Genomic DNA, 20,548 nt, shown 5'->3' with positions numbered 1-20,548 from the left:
CATTTTACAGCCAAGGAGCAGGTCCCAAGTGTCTGCTTAGCAGTGTGTGATTACTACACTATACAGTGCCCTGCATAAGTAATGGGCCAGTTACTATCACTGTAGGATTACATATGTTTACTGTACTTATTACATTAGTATTATATTATTGTGATTTATATATATTTTTTAAGTTCTGTTTTCTGAGTGGGGCAGTCCCACTCATATTTTTCATTTTATTGGACAGATATAGTAAAGACAGACAGGAAAGTAATGAGAAGGGAGAGAGGACATGTCAGCAGGGCATATTCGAACCCATGCCGACATGGGCATATATGTGTGCACTGTAGACCGCGGTGCTAGAACCCTGGACCACCCAAGGCCACATTATTGTGATTCTGTACCTGAATGCTGCTATGCCAATGTTGAGGAACCAACGTCAAAGAATTTTACATTTGTGTACTTGTCCGTTGATATGTAGCCTAATAAAAATCGATTCTGAGTGAAGCATTTTGTCTGCTTTTGGCTCCAAACAACTTTCAAATTCATGATTAGAGACAAGGGAATTCAACACTCAAGATGGGCACAAGGACACGGAGAGACGCACTGTGAATTGCAATCATTTTATTCAATAGCCTCCAGAACGGACTTTTTTTTTCACATTCATCATACGGTACGTATTATCAATCCTTTCAGTGTAGGAACAAACATGGAGTCCAACATTGAAATCCCCGTCCCCTCTCTCCCCCTCCCCTCCCGTCCCGTCCTGCCCCAACATGATGAGGGGTCTCTTTACGGAGCCATTAAACAGAGTTCTTTCTTTCTCAAGTCCATTCTGAACATCTGTCCATGTCTTGAAGGTTTGTGTGAGTGGGGGGAGAGGGGGGGGTGTTGTGAAATGGTGGGAGGGCATCTCTGGGGTATTGCCCTCTGTTTCGGGGGGTGGTGTGTGTATGTGTGTGTGTGTGTGTGTGTGGGAGGGGGGGGGGTGGGCAGTCTCTTCCCTCAGGTGAGAGGTTATGGGGGGTCAGGGGTTAGGGGGCGAGTGTGGTAGTGTTGAGAGATGAGGGATGCATTAGGCTTCGACATCCGAAGTGTGACGCTGCTTTCCTCAGGCGAGAGCTGGCGGGGAGGGTTTAAGGGTCAAGGGTTAGGGGGGTTAGGGGGAGGTCACGGGCTGCGTTAGGCCTCGTCGTCCGACGTGTCGCTGCTGCTGCTGGTCTCCGTCTCCTCCTCGGCGGTGTCGGGGGCGGGGGCTATCTTGACGGTGCTGGGCTTCCAGAGGGCCGGGGCTTCTCCACTGGGAGGGCTGTTCTTCAGCAGGCCGTTCCTCCTCAGGCCGTTCTTCTGCAGCTAGAGGCCGAGACAAACGAGACACGTTTTAGCATTTAGACGCTAAATCTGAACTTTTATCCAGAGCGACTTACAGTCTCCCTGGAGTAACTTAGGGCTAAGTGCCTTACTCAAGGGCACACTAGTGGTGGTGTGTTCCCAGGTGGGATTTGAACTCATGACCTTCTGATCACCAGTCTCACAACTCACTATGCGCTAGGCCACAAGTTTCCTCTGACACACTGACCCCGCCTGTTCACATCCCACACCCCGTTCACTGAGCCCCTCTACCCGGGGTTTGTGTTGGGGTCTGGATCTGTGTCCCTGTGCAGAGTAGGGAAGCCTATGGAACAGTGATACTCAATTGGTGAAAATCACAAACCCTTATTTTGAGTCTTGCGAGAAAACCCCCCCCTGGATTTTCCTTTAGCGACGTTGATGGAATACCCCCTGATAGGTCCACACACACACACACACACACACACACACACACACACACACAACATACCTGTTCACTGACGGCCTGAGTGTATACCTACTGGACAGACTACCAAAGTGGAACACACAACACACCTGTTCACTGATGGAACACACACAACACACCTGTTCACTGATGGAACACACACAACACACCTGTTCACTGATGGAACACACACAACACACCTGTTCACTGATGGCCTGGAACTCCCTCATCTCGTCCTCCGTCAGAGGAGCACACGTCTCGTCGTTCTCGCTCTCCTCCTGCCAGCCCATCTCCTTCAGCAGCCTGAGGGAGACAGAGGGAGACAGGGGGGGGGAGAGGGAGACAGAGGGGGAGAGAGGGGGAGACAGAGGGAGGCAGGGGGACAGAGAGGGAGACAGGGGGGAGACAGAGGGGAGACAGAGGGAGACAGAGGGGAGACAGAGGGGAAAGAGAGGGGGACAGAGGGAGAGAGGGGGACAGAGAGAGACAGAGGGAGACAGAGAGAGGCAGAAGGAGACAGAGGGATGCAGAGGGAGACAGAGGGAGACAGGGGGATGCAGAGGGAGACAGGGGGAGACAGAGGGTAGACAGAGGGAGACAGGGGGAGACAGAGGGGAGACAGAGGGGAGGCAGAGGGAGACAGAGGGGAGACAGAGGGAGACAGAAGGAGACAGAGGGGAGACAGAGGGAGACAGAGGGAGAGAGAAGGAGGCAGAGGGAGACAGAGAGAGACAGAGGGCATGTGAGCTTGTGTGTGTATGAGAGTGTTTCTACCAGTGTTCAAGTGTTCAAGTGTTTGTACCAGTGTTCAGGTGTGTGTACCTGTGCTCAGGTGTGTATGAGAATGTGCGTACCCGTGTTCAGGTGTGTGTATGTGTGTGTGTGTGTGTGTGTGTGTACCTGTGTCCAGGTGTGTGTATGAGATTGCGTTTACCAGTGTTCATGTGTGTGTGTGTGTGTGTGTGTACCTGTGCTCTGCCTCCAGAGAGCTGGACAGCACCTCCTGCTGGGGGAAGGTGGAGGAGCGCAGCACGTGTTGCCTCATGCCCAGCGTGCCGGCGTTGCCGTTCTCCTGAGACGCGCTGCGGTCGTACCGGTTGCGGTTCTCGTCCCCGCTACCTACGTTGTTGTTCTGCAGATGGAAACCATCGTCGTCCTGAGAGGGGGGGGGAGAGAGAGAGAGAGAGAGGGAGAGAGAGAAAGAGAAGAGAGAGAGAGGGAGTTAGGAGGGGGGAGAGAGAGAGGGAGGGAGGGGGGGGAGAGAGAGGGAGGGAGGGGGGGGAGAGAGAGGGAGGGAGGGGGGGGAGAGAGAGGGAGGGAGGGGGGGGAGAGAGAGGGAGGGAGGGGGGGAGAGAGAGGGAGGGGGGGGGGGAGAGAGGGAGGGAGGGAGGGGGGGGAGAGAGAGAGGGAGGGGGAGAGAGAGGGAGGGAGGGAGGGGGAGAGAGAGGGAGGGAGGGAGGGAGGGGGAGAGAGAGGGAGGGAGGGAGGGGGAGAGAGAGGGAGGGAGGGGGGGGAGAGAGAGGGAGGGAGGGAGGGGGAGGGAGAGGGAGGGAGGGAGGGGGAGAGAGAGGGAGGGGGAGAGAGAGAGAGAGAGAGAGAGAGAGAGAGAGAGAGAGAGAGAGAGAGAGAGAGAGAGAGAAAGGCGGGAAAGATTAAACAGGTGTCACTGCAGAGAGGGACGCTTTATTTAACCCCCTCGGTCTGCTGCCTTTTCCATTCAAACTGATTTCAGTTCGGTTAGCGAGCAAAAGGCTACCTGTTGTCATTTTGGTTCATTTCTTGGGGGGGGGGGGGGGGGGGTGAACTGGGATCTCTCTGGCTGACAGACACTCTCACTCGCGAGAAATAGATTTGATCTCAAAGAGACTAACCTGGATAACTAACGGTTGAATAAATATCCTCACACTGTATCTTACATGCACAGACACAGACACACAGACACACAGACACACAGACACAGAGACAGACAGACACACATAGACAAACACACACACACACACACACACACACACACACAGACAGACACACACACACACACACACACACACACATACACAGTGATGGATCACCTTGCAGTGGTGATGGAGGTCCTCTCCCACCATGTCCTGTTTGAGGGCTTTGAGGAAGTGGCTCTTCCTGTCCGAGCGCATGCGCGTGAGGCGCATCATCAGACGGGGCTGGCTGCCCTGGTCCACTGGGGACAGAGAGCTGGAGCGACTGGCCTGGGGGACGCACGCGGGACACAGACAGGCAGGACGTCAATGAACAACCAGGTTGTTGTCAGGTTAGACAGACAGACAGACAGACAGACAGTCAGTCAGTGAGGCTGACACACAGGCAATCAATCAGGCAGTCAGTCAGGCAGTCAGTCAGTCAGGCAGTCAGGCAGTCAGACAGGCAGTCAGACAGACAGTCAGGCAGTCAGTCAGTCAGGCAGTTAGTCAGGCAGTCAGTCAGGCAGTCAGTCAGACAGAGAGACAGGCAGTCAGGCAGAGAGACAGGCAGTCAGACAGAGAGACAGGCAGTCAGACAGACAGGCAGTCAGACAGGCAGGCAGGCAGGCAGTCAGTCAGTCAGTCAGTCAGTCGGCATGGACCGTGGCATGGACCCCCCCCCCCCCAGGGGGTAAGACCCTGCGACATACCAGCGTCATGTCCAGGGGTGAACTAACTTGTACATTAAGCCGCCTCACGCTACTGAAACAGGAGATAGGCTCCTGCCCTATGGGCCATTAGGCTGGAGAACCATCGGTTCTTAAGGCTACTTACTTATGTGGTCTTGACTACCTGTCCACTTTCTCACCTGGTTCTTGCTCTCTCTCTCTCTCTCTCTCTCTGGTGCACCATCCTGCTCTCTCTCCTTCTCTCCCTCTCTATCCTCCTCTCTCTCTTTTGCTGTCAACCAAAAGGCAAACATAACAACCAGAGTATTTATAATCTAATAAGAGGTATAAATTGATCCATATCAATTTATAACATAATTATAATTGAATATTGGATTGCTGTGGGCAATACAGTCATATAATGTCATTAAAAAAAAAAAAATCGTATGTCCAACTATAAAAAACAGAAATTTCCAATGCTTCAATTCACTGTCCATGTACTGTAAATATGCCATTATGGTATTACCATAAAGCCCAATTCTAGCAGAATAAGAAAGATAGTATATCTACTTTAAGTAAAATAATAAAGTGCATCCAGTTAGCTCTTTAGCTGGCATGTGTGCAGCAGACTAGCTCATCTCATCACCTCTGAACTAGCTAGTTAGCTTGCTAGTTCTTTGACACTATTTTACATACCATGGAACTATAATCAGACACTTTCTAGTCATCATAATAATAACGACCAATTTGAACCAACTTAGAACACTCAGCAATTATATTTGCTAACGTTTCAACTTGCTTACTTTCATTTGCAGACATCTCACCCTGCAAAAACTCTCTCGCGTCACGCGCACACATTCGCGCACAATCTTGTACGCGAGTGTGCGAGTGTGTCCAGCGCGAAGCGAAGTGTGGAGAGATAGGTTTGGCTATGTGAAGTGTGGAGATAGGTTTGGCTATGTGAAGTGTGGAGATAGGTTTGGCTATGTGAAGTGTGGAGAGATAGGTTTGGCTATGTGAAGTATGGAGATAGGTTTGGCTATGCGAGACTACTGGCGGACTAACGTTACCAACGAGCCCATGGGCTTGCAACCCGCCAGATTCGGGTTGGGTGCATTTAAAAAAAAGCTGATATTTTAGCCTACTTGTCAGATGTTTGGTGTCTATGTCTGTAATAGTTCCTCTTTCTTGGGGGGGCGGGGGGTTCCGTTGGGGCAAATCTGCAAAACCCAATAAACTGATAAACAGTGTTGCCATAGTGTCTCACCTTGACTGGAAGACTGACCGATTTGGGGATGGGGCCCTTGAAGAGGGAGGGGCCAGTGAAGAGGGAGGGGCCAGTGCCGTTGCGGAGGGGGGCTTGTTGCTGGGGGGGGGCCGATGACGACGACGAAGGCTCCTCCCTAGGGATGCGCTTGATCACCATCATTTTGGAGCCTCTGGTTTGGGGGTTGGGAGGGTGTTCTAGAACGATGGAAAAATATTGGCAGTTAAACATTTTGTCAGTTGTAATTTTAAAAGGCAGTTTGTAAGTTGCCTTGTCTATAAATCAAGAGAGTGTATAGCAGTGTGCCTCGTGTCGGTTGTATTGAGTTGTGTCTACCTTCTGTCTTAAGTGCTTGCTGTGTGATAGATGTCCATGGTGTATTCATGTTTTCTATAATCAGTGTATTCATGTCTTCTATAATCAGTGCGTTTTTCTTCATGTTTGGTGTGTGTACCTGTGTTCTGGTGTGTTCTGGTGTGTGTGTGTGTGTGTGTGTGTGTGTGTGTGTGTACCTGTGCCCAGGTGTGCGTGTATGAGAGTGTGTGTACCTGTGTTATGATGTAATTTTAATTAATAATTTTGCCATTTAGCAGACGCTTTTAATCCAAAGCGACTTACAATTACGAATTACAGGGACATTCCCCCTGGAGTAACTGAGGGCAAAGTGCCTTACTCAAGGGCACACTAGTAGTGGTGTGGTTTCAGGCGGGATTTGAACTCACAACCTTCCGATCACAAGTCCAACTCACTATCCACTAGACCACCACTACCCTGTCTGTAAGTACCTGTGTTCTGCCTCCAGAGAGATGTGTGTACCTAGACCAGATGTGTCTATACCTGTGTTCTGGTGTGTGTGCATCCTACAAGCACACTAATAAGTACAATACTAATAAGTGCTGCTTGCTACTGCAAGGACATATTGTAAGGGTATTATTATTGAATGAGTTCACCACAGGTGAAGGACCAACTGGTAGCTCACCCCACACTCCTGCAGCAACTCCTGTGTTACGGTTCACCTCTTGAGCTGCATCTGGGTTGAGAGAGGGCTGCAGAAAAGACACACACACACACACACACACGCCACACACACACACACACACACACACACGGCATCTTATTACAAGCATACTTGTAAGCTAGCTTCATCATGAAAAACAAAACAGGGAGAAAAAAAAAAAAAAAAAACACTGAACCACTCACAAAGTCTTCGGCTCCAAACTGCTTGCGTCGTCGGTCCCGGTCCCCGTTGTCATGGCGACCGTGCTGGCCCTCCTGCGGGCCCCTGGTCTTGGAGCGAGGTGGGGGGGCAGGGTGTTGGGGTGCGGAGGGGGGGCGCGGGGCCGAGCTGGAGCCCTCGCTGCCGTTCCTCACCTTCCATCCGTTCCTCTCGCTCCTGGAGTAACCTCCTGTCACACAGGAAGAGACAGATTAGACTTATATAGCGCTTTTCTAGACACTCAAAGACGCTTTACAAACTGAAAAGATCGAGTAGTAATAATTTTAAAAAAAAGAAAGAAAGTGTAGGGGTGTAATTAATTTTTAGGTTACTAAATCTAAATCTAAGTGTCTTTGTAGGACAATCTACTCTGTATACTGTAATTACACCTAGATTTCGGGCGGAGAAGCGGCGAACAAGCAACGCCAGCGTCCTCTCTCGACCGGCATTTTTAAAAAAGATATATACGGTATATATAGCTAGTTAGTTTATAACAAACACCTTGGGTTCGTTAATTCATTAATCCATGATTGATGGATGGAAGGAGGGAGGGAGGGAGAGAGGGACGGATTGATTACTCAAAACGAACCCTGGCTGGCCACATGTCGAGGTGTCCATGGGCAAGACACCGAACCCCAAATTGCTCCCAATGAGCGGGCCGGCGCCTTGCATGGTAGCTTGCCGCCACTGGCGTGTGGGTCCGTACCTCCGGAGCGTCCGTTGACGGCCTCCGAGCCGTCCGAGGAGTTGTGGCGGCGGCGGCTCACATTGTGGCCGTGGTTGTCAAGGTGATGCTCAGCCGGCGACTCGTAGTGCTTGTCATGACTCTGAGAGGGCTGACGGAAGGAAACAGGGAGGGCCAGGCGGTCAGACAGGCACACGCACGTCCTGTTAACCGTGTGTTTGTGTGTGTGTGTGTGTGTATGTGTGTATGTGTAACAGGGAAATGACTCAGACCGTCGTGTGTCGTAACGAGAGGGCAGGCAATATTTATTGTGTGTATACATCGACAAGATAACAGTCACACGTACAAAACACACACACACGTACACAGTCACACGTACAACACACACACACGTACACACACGTACACACACGTACACACACACACACAGACTCTACCTTGGCTGGTGAGGGTGCAGCAGGGAAATTAAGCCAGGCTGGAGTGAAGTCATGCTGCGCCATTTAGGTTTGCGTCTCCAGTAAGGCGGGCAAGACATCAACACCTCATCTCTCCAGCCCCTGAAAGAAAGAGAAAGAGAGAGAGAGAGAGAGAGAGAGAGAGAGGGGCAATAGAGAGAGGTGTGAGTGAGAGAGAGAGAGAGAGAGAGAGAGATGAAGATGTGGAGAGACACACGCACACACACAGAGAGAGGAGCATCTTCATACTGTGTTGGTAGACATCACCTGTCCATAGCACGGGTCTCAATTGAGTTTTCTTCCCAGACGTGACGACGAGTGCTACACTGATTCAAAGTGACACAGGGAGAGAGGGATCTTTACTGCTGCAGATCAGGCCTCTTAACTTTTCTATCAAGTGTGGTTCAACAGGTAAAAGCGCGCATGCGTGTGTGTGTGTGTGTGTGTGTGTGTGTGTATATATGTATATTCTTCCCTAAGAGACCAGTTCCAGTAGCATCCCTTTGTGTGAAGCTGAGTTCAACAGGAGTTAAGCTGATGCAACAGGAGGCAATCAGCATCAGTAGAGGACTTGGCTGAGAGACTCGGAGTGTAGGCATCTCAGGAGGTTCTCGCACACCCACCCACGCACATGCACGCAGACACACACACACACACACACCCACCCACCCACCCACCCACGCACACTTGTCCACTCCCCTACACATATTTTAAAAGTACAGGATTAGTGAGTGTAAGAATGGGCTGTAACCCCAATCCTATGCTTTTTAATCTGTGTACAAGGGTGGACAAGTGTACACTTCAGGGAAAAGGCATGGAGGATATGAACACAGGGAGGCTTGTGTATGGGCACACAGTCACCGAGGGGGATATGGGAGAGAGAGAAAAACAACACAATGACAAATGCTGAAATGGAGGGAAAGCCTACGACAGAATGAGAGGAACACAATAACAACCCTGCATGTTGGTTGTGAAAATAACCCCGGCTTAGTTTACTCCTATGGGCATAGCATCTCTCATCTACTGCACAAGATAGCCTACATTGTTATGGAACACAATGCTTTGTTCAAATGTGACAAAAGCGTTGCTACTATCGCACTGGTACAGACTGAGAAGAGTGTTTGCACGTTGGGAAACATAATCCTGATGTGGAGACCAAAGCAAGGGCCACAGTGTGTGTGTGTGTGTGTGTGTGTGTGATTCATGAATATTCATCAACGACTTCAAAAGAAAGCGTGAGGCATGTTTTATCCCTGCAGAGCCCAAAAACATGAAAACACTGAGACGTCAGCGGGTGCTTTTGATAGGAAGAAGCTAGACAGCGTTCGAGCTATTCTTAACACAGCAGTCTAGTCTGATACCAACACACAGACACACACACACACACACACACACACACACACACACACACACACACACACACACACACACCTGAAGTAGTGTGAGCGCTGCAAGATTGTACCCATCACCTGATTAACCTTGCAAGCCAAACACAACGTGCTAGAGACACATATGGATCCATACGCTGTCTTTCTCTATATGACGGTGTGATATACAGGGGGGGGAACAAAACTATGCATTGATCGCCTGATGGGAACAATGACCTGAAGGGTATCTTTGTATAACAAGACATGACGGCAATAACCACACACACACACACACACACACACACACACACACAACTCATACCAACCAGCTATGGAGGACTGAGCTGAGGCGTTAATCCCCAGAGTTCTCCTGCAGAAGGTTTCCTTGATCAAGTATCAGATATGATATCCAGTTTTATTATCTGCTCCCCGAACGTGTCTCGCAGATAGGGTCTTTAAGCAAGAGGTGTCGACCCGAGAGATATTAACAATCAACTTTCCATTGTTGTCGTTTAATTCCAGTTCCCAGAATATGATGATGACTCCTTCAGAAAGGATGAGAGTAAATCCCCACGGCCCGCTACAAAGGAGACATCGGGGAGGGTGCTGTGAACTCTCTTTTTGGAAGGCTTCAGAGTGATTTGTTTGCAAGGTGTGTTGGAAGTTGTCGATCACATCTGAATAGGCAGTTGTCTGGACACCACTAGTTCATATTATTCTATCGAAATCAGATCACATGTTGCCAATAGTAGAAGAGCTTTGAGCCAACAACAGTGACTTGTCTCAACGACCAGAGTCTTTCACATGTGCGTCCATGACATGCCCTTTTCTGAAAATGAATGGAAGACCAATGGAGGTGGAACAGAAGACTATATAGCAGGTCAATGCATGACGTATTTCCAGATCGTAGTCTCAGATCAAATGTATAATGACACAGTCCTGTAATTCCACACAGCCGGTCCACATGTTCAGATTCTTGTCATGATCCCCAGTTGATCTCAGACGGGTCAATGCTTTCAGGCCGTGGCGGATAACCTCGTTCAGATGAGACCGTTGAACCTGGAGCCCAAAATATACAAAATCAGCAGGGTTAGATGAGTTCAAACAAAACATGGCAGCTATCTAGCTGGCTGTGTGGCTAGGTTTCTAGATCATTGTTAGCTAGCTAGTTAGTGAGCCTCTCTCTCTCTCTCAAGTTAGCAGCAGAAGCTAAAAACAAACAATGAACTCAACTCCACTTTCCTGCTACATTCGCCAGGTTAAATCACACAGTGAATGTTGTAAATTACATTTCAATGATTTCCTCTGCCCAAATCTCTCCAGGTAACTCACCCAGCGAGCTGGCTAACGAGCCCAACACATTGCAGACATTGGGTGACTTCTTCTTCTCTCTGGTAAACAACACATTCTGGCTAGCTAGGCTAGCTACGTTAGCATGTTAGCTTTGACGAGTCTGCTCGCTCCGCTCTTTGACAGCTGTCATTCGCTCCTAATTCTTCCGACGTGATCCGAACACGTTTCCCGGTAGATTCTCTCATGTGTGTGTATCAGCGTTGACGTGAAGATGGTTTCGTGGCGTTAATAAAGTGATAGTTTGCTCGTTCCTCGTTGATTATTTCAAATTTTTGCCGCTTTTGAACCATCTCCTTCCAAAATGGCGCAGCCAGCTAACCAGCGGTGCCTCGCGACGGCGAGAATCTCGTGTGATCTGCGGGGGGGCTCGAGCGTCAGGTGTGCTGCATGACGTCATCCCAGCCCAGCGTCGAGGTGTGTGCACTGAGGAGTGGGCTATTTGAGTCTGTCACCAATCCACATGGAAACATGCATTATGCAATTTCTGATGCATAAAATAGTACTCGATTTCTATGATCATAATGAAGCTACGGTGTCTGAAGTGAGAGAGAGTCAAAAGTATAGGCTATAAGGGCAGCATTACATTTTTTCCAATCAAAAATGCAGCACAAGGTGCTTAACAGTAAAATGAAAATACGACAATACAATTAAAATACAGCAATACAGTAAAAATAAACAACAATACAATTAAATACAGAAATATAATTTAAAAAAAATAAACTAAGAGAATGCTAAGCTAAAAAGTGTATGTTTTAAGATGTCTTTTAAAGGTGTTTACAGATTGTGACACCCTCAGTTCCTCTGACAGGCTGTTCCAGAGGCCACAGACACTAAATGCCACCTCCCCATAGTTATGTCCTCACCCAGAGAACAACTACTATATTCCATACGACCTGAGGATCTAGATGGAGCATACTTTAAGAGCATGTCTGACAAATATGCAGGCACTAGGTCATTGAGTGATTGGAACACCAATAAAAGGATCTTAAAATCTATTCTAAAACGGACAGGCAACCAATTAAGGGGGTTTAAGACAGGTGAGCTGTGTGCTCTCCTTCTGGTCTTGGTCAGTAAGCGTGCTGCTGCATACATTTGGAATGATCTGTAGCTCCTATAGCTTTTTAGGTAGACCAGAAAGGAAAGCATACAGTAATCATCAAGCCTGCTAGTGATAAAAGCATGCATTGTCTGCCTGAGAGAGAAACGGTTGCACTTTAGCAATGTTCACCTGTGGTGAATGTTAAGGTGATAAAAGGCGGTTTTGGTGAGATTACTGATGTGAAATTAAAAATGTGGCGTTTCGTGCCAGGGATTTTAAATTAGTGCACAGTATCTCTCTCTGGGCCTTTTGCTCCGATAATTAAAACCTCTGTCTTCTCTTTGTTCAATTGCAAGAAATTGTGTGACATCCACAAATTGATATGATCAATTCAACCAGATTCTGATTTGGAAGATTTATTTACAATGGGAAATGCAATTATACATTATATGTAAGTAGGCTACACTATAATTATTAGATTTCTATTACATTATATTACATAATGAATGTATGTATTTATGCAGTGCTACTCGCTGCTCCACCGTTGAGATATTGATTTGACTTTGATTGCTTTGGTCATTGTCTCATCCTTAGTCATGAAGATTGAGGTGGAGATTGGATATTTATTTTTCAGTACATTTCTTACATAGTTCACACCCTGATAGGAGCTGCTCGTTGATGTGTGAACGAACAGCTTGGACGATGTCAGGTGGCATCCTCCTTTCACACAGATGTATTTATTATGTTTGAATGTGGTTTATAAACAATAGAGAAAATGTTTTTAAACACTGGATTTGTATCTGTTGTTCCCGAGTAAGTGCTACATTCCATAGGAGCAGCATTAATTTCAGATAATTTGTATAAACAATACAGTAATAGGTCCTGTATTCGCTTATGATTAGGCAGAACGAGTGTTGTAAATGCTATTTAGGAATAACATTGATCATAAAGTATGTTTAATTGTTTGAAGTTACTGAAATATCACTGGTAAATGTATAGTACCTGCATGAGGACGGATGCATCTTGTCAGCATTCATTATAGACCCAGCTTAAGAAATGCAACCTTCCAGCCCCAACACTGACCACAGACAGTAACTGGATATGCCATGTGTGTGATTATATACTTGTGGTGTAAAATTTATTAATGACGAATTTCGGACCAGTAGTTGTTGAAAACTCTCTGATTTTTCACCGCGGTGTGTTTCGCAAGTGCAGTGGCCAATCACAGTGCAGGAAAAGAAACGGCGCTCTGTGATTGGTCGGTGAAGGCAATCCGGGTCCGAACGGCCGTGGCTGATCTGTGTTAGGTACCAACATGGCGGAGGTGAGTAGGGAGAATGGGGAAGGAGCATCGTCTTCAAAATGTACATTTGTCATCTTCACATGGCAGTAAATCAACTGTGTCACTATCGATTGTATAGTTGAAGGCTTTACCCTGAGTTATGGCTCAGCAGTATAGAAAAGTGCTCATATTTGGCGTCTAAAATAATGTTGGAAAAATAGCGGCGTCCTCGGTTACGGGGTTAGGCCCCGGCGTTTTGCTATAAACACTGTTTCGGCAGAGCTAGCTCGCTGTAAAGGTTCCGTAAACCCATTGCAAATGCTACATTTGTGGTTAGCCTTTCCTCAAATGTCTGCTCACGATTCATGAATATTATCCTTATGTTTGATGGGGCATGTTGTCACTGTTCAGTATCGTTGCGTACGTTTTCACAGTAGATGGAGCCTTTTTTGAATTGACGATTCTTGCGGTTGTTGGTGTTTCTGGAGGGTTTTCCCTCTGAAATAGCTTGTTAGCTAAACCCCGCTAGAGTTTCTGAGCGCGTAACACGAAAAAGAGTCAATTTAATTTAACGCTCCTTCAAATGGTTGATTACTGCTGAACTGAACTCGTATGCAAAGGTTTTAATTTGTTGGAATGATTGTGCCTGTCGGGGAACACAAACGAACAACTATTTTTTTTACTTGAATGTGGCGATTTTGCGTGTCAACATCAAATGCACCCTTCAAGCCCCCCCTTGACCAGCTTGGTCTGTAGGTGATAGGCCTACTTAGTGCATGCTTTTAGGTGATAGGCCTACTTATTGCATGCTTTTGGTGATAGGCCTACTTAGTGCATGGGGCTTTTTGGGAAGATGTTCTCAATAATGGTCATCGATTTTCACCGGTTCATCATATGCGAGTTCGGGTAACATCATTCCAGGCTAATGGATGTTATTTTGTTGTGTTTGCAGGCTTCCTTTGGAAGTACGAGTCCAGGTAAGTCTTTTCTTTGGGGGGGAAAATGCATTGAATTAAAAAAAGTATTTTGATGCGTTTTGTGAACCGAGAGCAAACTATGTTTAAATGTGTCATTGCGACTTGGGGGCCTTTGATTTGCTTATGACATGGTAATAACCACGTAATGTTGCGTTGTTTTCAGTTGGCTCTCTATCCTCGGAAGATCATGACTTTGATCCGACAGTGGAGATGTTGGTTCATGATTACGACGACGAGCGGACACTGGAGGACGAGGAGATGCAGGACGGAGGGAGGAGTGTCAACGCTGAAATAGCTGATTTGGAGAAGGTGTGTTTTACGTGCAATATTTCACAGATATACTGAAATTATTTGATCTTTGAAAGTCTAAGTAATAATTTTTAAAAAAACGTATGGAATACATCTGTAATAGGCTTGCACCTGCATTGATAAAATAAAGCATCTTTCAAATAACACTCGATGTTTGCATTGCAGGAGGGCAATATGCCTCTGGAGGAGTTGCTCGCCATGTACAGGTACGAGGCGTCGGTGTGCATGGCTGGAGGGTCGAGCACTGACTGCTCCTCTGTGGACCTGACCGACGACCTGCCTGACATGACGTTAGATAAAGTAAGTAATGTCGGTCATTAGGGATGTCCCGATCCCACTTTTTCACTACCGATACCGATACCTGGGCTTCGGGTATCTGCGATACCGATACCGATCCGATATTTGTATAAATGTTTTGACCCCTGAATAATAACAAATACCTCCCCAGTATATAGTCCACACCAACAACAGTTAAATTAAAGACTGCCAGCCTTTATTAATGCAACAAATGCGACGTGTTGTGGATTGAAACTACGGATCATAAGCTTTCAAATGATGTGTCATACATTGAAATCCGAAAAAATATGAAGTTAGAGTAATTTGAATGTTGTTAGACGTCAGGCACATATAGGGTTAACCTCTTTGTAATGAAACCGGAAGCACACAGCGCTATGCGCATTTTAAGCGCATATAGGACTCGCGTGCGTTTCTGTTCACTGTTTTCATTCCCTCATCGCTTATACACGTATACGTTTGACTGCGCATGACAGTAGGATCGGATCGGAGCCTTTTTTTTTTCTGGTGCGATCCGCGATCCAGCATTCAGGTCCAATATCGCGGCGATATCCGATATCAGTATCGGATCGGGACATCCCTATCGGTCATCATTGATTACATTGACGTACTGCTACTACAGTCTTCAAGTAATGCACATTCTATTTCCATGCTTCAACAATGCATGCATCTGATATCATTTGACACCGTCGTATTCACCCTGTTCTTCTAGTTGTCCCTTCGTCACCAACCAATGACGAGCCTATTATTCTTGTCGGCTTCAAAGAATAGCCTTTGTTTTTGTTAGATATTGGTATGTACATAATATAGATGGATGGATATTTGTAGTTCATATATTGTATTGACTGCCTGAAGATCAATCTTTGTGTAACTAATAAGTTCTATTGTATACATTTTTTTTTTTACTTAGGAGGAGATAGCGAAAGATCTGCTGTCAGGTGACGATGAGGAAACACAGTCCTCGGCTGATGACCTCACACCCTCCGTCACGTCCCATGAAGCCAGCGACTTCTTTCCCAGAACGCTACGTTGTACGTTTTACACGGGTGTAATGTTCTACAAATTAATATAATGTCTTATTCACTGCAATACAGTGACTTATCAGTGACTATAAGTCAGGGGAGGCACTAGAAATTAGAGGGCGCGCTCATTGTAACGTACAGAATGGAATGAGTGATACGAAACACGCTAACACAAGTGTATGTCACAACTTGTAGTGCACTAGAGCTTTGAAGAAGTAGATTTAGTTCTTTTTTTTTTTTTTCAAAGTCATCTGCAGTCCCTTTTACTTTTCTGTATTATCCTTCGTCTAATTTTCTCTCTCTCTCTTTCTCTCTCTCTCTTTCTCTCTCTCTGCCTTTCCAGCCAACGCCGTCTATGATGGAGACAAGGAATCCGAAGGGGAGGAAGACGGCGTGTGTCCTGACGACTCCAGGAAGGTGTGTTATGGTCTCATTGTGCGCTGACGTGGTGACTTCCCTGCCTGCCAGCCGATGTGGGTTATGGCATATTGAATAAAGACTTGCTCCTCCTCAGGTTCAACCTAGAGTTGCATTTGTGTGAAAGCAACCCAACCTTTGTGTTCTATTTGTGAAGGAAATCATGGTGGGGTCCCAGTACCAAGCTGAAATCCCTGACCTTGTCTGTAACTATGACGACGATGACAAAGGTGAGTGTGGGAGAGAGAACATGCCGTATTCCTCTTCTTTGCTGATAAATGACTGTTATCTCCTCACTGGTTTACCATAATATTTATAATATTGTCAGCCACTAAAATTAGCAAAAATGTGTAGCATAGATATATATATAAATGGCCAAGAAATTACCAGATTGGATGGAGAGGGACCTTTAAAGTGCTATGACATCATCCTCATCTTCTGTAAAATATCTCCGCCCTCCAGTGTATGAGAATGAAGACCAGTTGCTATGGCGACCCAGCGCCCTGCCAGACCAGCGGGTCAGAGACTTCCTGTGTGACACCACCGCCCCAGTGGCTGGTGGGAAGGTGAGCGCTGTGCCGCTGAGTGGCCTCGTTCAAGACAACGAGCAGGTAAGATATTGCTCTCTCGCTTCTTTCTCTTTTTCCATTTTTCCTTTCTCTGAGGTAAACACGATAATCTTGATTTGAATGTTCTCTCTCTCAAGGCCCTGTATGAGCTTGTGAAGTGTAACTACAACGTCCATGATGCACTGGAGCGGTACCGCAGGAGTGGGAAGTTCTCCAAAGGTGAAATGTCCCCCTGGTCTGAGGAGGAATGCCGGAACTTTGAACACGCACTGCTCTTATATGAGAAGAACTTTCACCTCATACAGAAACACAAGGTAAAAGACCTGTACAAGACATCACTAGTGTAGTAGTAGTAGTAGGTAATGAATGTGTTATAATCGTGTAATTACCATTTTATCATTCATGTAATAACCCGTGACACGTCAAGAACATGTTCTGCCAGTGACTTGAAGCTGATCATAGATAGTCTCACATAACTTGTTCTGTAACCCATAACCGACACTGGATCTCTGCCTCTCTCAGGTTACGACCAGGACGGTGGCTGAGTGCGTGGCCTTCTACTACATGTGGAAAAAGTCTGAGCGGTTCGACTTCTTTGTCCAACAGAACCGGTTTGGGAAGAAGAAGTACAGCAGTTATCCCGGCGTGACGTAAGTCGTGCTTCCCCAGGGATCCACCATGTCTGATGTTCACCCTGACCATAACCTCAGTCTGCAGGGTGTAACAAAGAGGGCTTTAGTCTGCTTTAGACAACATGCAATGCGCCCAGGAAGAGGAGTTTACTTTGTAGCCTCAGTTGCATTTGTTTTAAAGAAGAAGAAGAAGAAGACAAGGAAAGTCAAAGCTAAATCAGCCAGTGTCGCCCCTCTTCAACCCAGATTTCACTCACTCTGCTAGTTTAACAAAGAGAGGTTAAATACGACAACATGCAATGTGTCCCAGAAAGACCATTTTTTTCTTTGTAGCCTCTAAGATGTTCTACGTCAACCCTGTCGCTATATGTTCCCTCATATAGTTCAATGTTAACATTAAAATTTTGGGCATTTAGCAGACGCCTTTGTCCTAAGCGACTTACAACTAATACTTGGTCCCTTTGTGAACGTTCAACCCAGTGTGCGCTCCGGTGCTCTCAGAGCGAATTTACGAACGCAGGAATAAGTCTGACACGTATGTTCCTAAGTCTGACACGTATGTCCCTAAGTCTGACACGTATGTTCCTAAGTCTGACACGTATGTTCCTAAGTCTGACACGCGTGTTCCTAAGTCTGACACGCATGTTCCTAAGTCTGACACGTATGTTCCTAAGTCTGACACGTATGTCCCTAAGTCTGACACGTATGTTCCGCCCCACAGCGACCTGATGGACCGCCTGGTGGATGAGGCGGAGGGTCTGGTGGATGGCTCTGCCTCCATCTGCTCCAGCAGCAGCGGTGGTGGTGGTGGAGGGGGAGGTGGTGGTGGAGGAGGAGGTGGCGGAGGAGGAGGAGGGAGGATGGAGCCCACAGCAGAACAGCAGCTCAACCTACTGAACTCCATCACCGCGTCGGACCTCTCTGGTGAGTCACTGGGACTGTGGTTGGCTGTCACGGAGGTCTCCCTTTCCCTTCACCACTCTATTCTGGGGGATGACCCACTTTATTTTCTTTTTCATTCTCTCCATCCCCTTGTCCTGCCTCTTCTTGTCCTCTGTCATTACAACTTACCAGCCTTTTTCCTCCTCCCTATTCTTTTCCCTCCATTTTCCTCCATCCCCTTTTTATAACATTTTTGATTATATATGTTTTTACAACAGCATGTATGACAGGTTTCGCTTGTGTCGAGCCCAGATATTTCCCTCTGCTTGGGTTCACCAGGGTTCCCCAGAGACTTAAAAGTCTTACATTTAATAACCAGAAGCCTTAAAATATGATTTGATAGGTCTTAATAAAATGTATTGGATTAGGAAGTTACTTCTATGATGCGATAACTTCTCTGTATCGTCTTTGGGGAAAATGTCTAGGCTGCAAAGTAAGCAGTATAGTGATAGCCTATCAGTCTCCCCCCCCCCCCAACAATTAGTATAGAAGTAAATCAACATGGAACCGATAATCACCAACTTTGCAGCCCCCAGTGAAAACTTTTCGGAGAACACCCAGCTAGCAACCAGGCTTAATGCAACTAATGAGGAACTGTGGGGAAGTGTAAGTTTAGCACTGGTGTGGTTCACCAGAACCTGTGACTGACTCAGACTGTGGCTCTGCTCTCTCCCCCTCTCACCCCCCCTCCCCCAGCCTTGACCAGCAGCGTGGCCTCAGTGTGTAACCCAGCAGACGTGGGCTGCCTGGACACCTACAGCTTCCCCCCCTTAGAGAGCCTAAACCGGGGGGGGTCCCTGAGCCACGACCAGCCCCTGGGGTACCCCCCGAACGCACGGGGAGGGGGAGACCCCGACTGCATCAACATGCTGGATGCAGGATTCTACCACTCTCACGCTCACGCTCACGGCCACGGCCACGGCCACTCGCACTCCGACCTGGTTCAGCTGACGTCGGCGGGGGTCTGCACGGACGACTGCGAACGCGAGAGACCCCCCTCCAAACGCCTCAAGATGAGCCTGCCCGAGTCCTACGGCGAGTCGGGCGGGGTCGGCGGCGTGGGTAACCACGACTACGAGGCACGGCAGCAGCAGCAACAGCAGCACCGCCACCTCAGCAGCGCCACCATGGCGGTGTCGGTCACGGACTTCGGCGGCAACGGAGAGGCCAACAGCTACATGGGAGCGCATGCGCACACACACACACACTCGCACGTGCACACGCACACACTACATCAGCAGCACCAACAGCACACGGCGCTACAGTCGGAGTGACGTCACGAGGGGGCGTGTTGCTAGGCAACCGCGCTGTGTGCCATTGTGTGACCGACTGTCACAACTCTTTTTTCTCCCTCCTTCCCTCCCTCTGGTGGAACTTTACCCACCGTTGACTGTGTACATAGTTGTTCATGGGAAATTCTATTTCTTGCGTTCTATATATATATATAAATATATATGTGTAAATGCATATATATACTTTTTTTTTTTTTTTTTTTACTATGACATCAGTGATGTCTTCTTGTACAGAACTTTAAAAAGAAATCTTGATTTATGAAGAGTTGAATATAGCCATTTATTTTTCAGTCCTGAATATTGGGAAGTGACACACACACACACACACACCACACACACACACCACACACACACACACACACACCACACACACACACACACACCACACACACACACACACACACCACACACACACACCACACACACACACACACCACACACACCACACACACCACACACACCACACACACACACCACACAGACACACACACACTAGTCCTTCCTAGTGTTTACAGGTACACCCAATAGCCTGGCCCTGGATGTAGCATTTTGTACGAGGGTCACAGGTTTTTGTATATTTGGAACACACGCACTGCCACATCATGAAGTGCAGAAGACTTTTGTACATTCGACCCTTTCTGTATACTGTAAAAGGAGCACTTCAGATACTTTAATGGTAAAAAGAAATGTGTATGTTTTATTTGCTTGTTGTCGTTGTTGCTGTTGCTGTTGTTTAGGTACCAGAATTCCACTTGCCAGAAATATGAATCACTTCAAATTTGCTAATGGCATCAATACAGCGTGAATTTGTCCAATTGGCAAACAGTCCGACATTCATTTCAGACAAATTTTCTCCCCCTGGAAGTTGCCACACCATAAAGAGATTTGTGCAAGATACGTCTGGGACTTAAGTCCTGAAGAAGAATGTGTAGTCATGGAGGTTGAATTTGAATCCGATCACATTTCACCAAGTGCAGTTTTAACATGATAGATAATGCAGAATTTACATGGGAACTAGGAAGCCTGAAATGTGTGTGTGGTACATCAGACTGAC

The 20,548-nt window shown here is 47.2% G+C and overlaps 2 protein-coding genes across 5 annotated transcripts; one reads left to right on the top strand and one right to left on the bottom strand.

Annotated features, from left to right (window-relative positions):
- Nucleotides 1-715: 715 nt before the first annotated feature.
- Nucleotides 716-10,997, bottom strand: LOC308155420 (vasculin-like). Of its 4 annotated transcripts, none has more exons than XM_080528738.1 (11): nucleotides 10,699-10,997; nucleotides 9,693-10,425; nucleotides 7,982-8,101; nucleotides 7,449-7,695; nucleotides 6,844-7,049; nucleotides 6,623-6,689; nucleotides 5,644-5,840; nucleotides 3,844-3,996; nucleotides 2,743-2,930; nucleotides 1,975-2,077; nucleotides 716-1,332 (listed from the first exon to the last, which is right to left on the bottom strand). In XM_080528738.1, the coding sequence occupies exons 3-11, from the start codon at nucleotides 8,042-8,044 to the stop codon at nucleotides 1,162-1,164; spliced, it is 1,395 nt and encodes a 464-aa protein (XP_080384864.1). In that variant the 5' UTR covers nucleotides 8,045-8,101; nucleotides 9,693-10,425; nucleotides 10,699-10,997; the 3' UTR covers nucleotides 716-1,161. The 4 variants fall into 4 exon arrangements, with proteins under 4 accessions (XP_080384864.1, XP_080384865.1, XP_080384866.1 ...); XM_080528739.1 differs by having other exon boundaries at nucleotides 716-1,326; XM_080528740.1 differs by having other exon boundaries at nucleotides 5,662-5,840.
- Nucleotides 10,998-13,998: 3,001 nt separating this feature from the next.
- Nucleotides 13,999-19,476, top strand: LOC308156317 (mesoderm induction early response protein 3-like; the record flags this gene model as incomplete). The annotated part of the gene is made up of 12 exons (XM_080529656.1): nucleotides 13,999-14,017; nucleotides 14,181-14,326; nucleotides 14,492-14,626; nucleotides 15,531-15,651; nucleotides 15,986-16,059; nucleotides 16,217-16,289; nucleotides 16,522-16,670; nucleotides 16,766-16,942; nucleotides 17,151-17,278; nucleotides 17,982-18,057; nucleotides 18,100-18,184; nucleotides 18,899-19,476. Exons 2-12 carry the CDS (start codon nucleotides 14,228-14,230, stop codon nucleotides 19,474-19,476), a joined length of 1,695 nt encoding a protein of 564 aa, XP_080385782.1. The 5' UTR covers nucleotides 13,999-14,017; nucleotides 14,181-14,227.
- Between the last annotated feature and the right edge of the window lie 1,072 nt (nucleotides 19,477-20,548).

Source organism: Nansenia antarctica (assembly GCF_963989245.1).
Source record: "Nansenia antarctica genome assembly, chromosome: 4".
Taxonomy (NCBI): domain Eukaryota; kingdom Metazoa; phylum Chordata; class Actinopteri; order Argentiniformes; family Microstomatidae; genus Nansenia; species Nansenia antarctica.
Note: the sequence above shows the minus strand (reverse complement) of the source record. Positions and strands in the feature narration are given on the sequence as shown.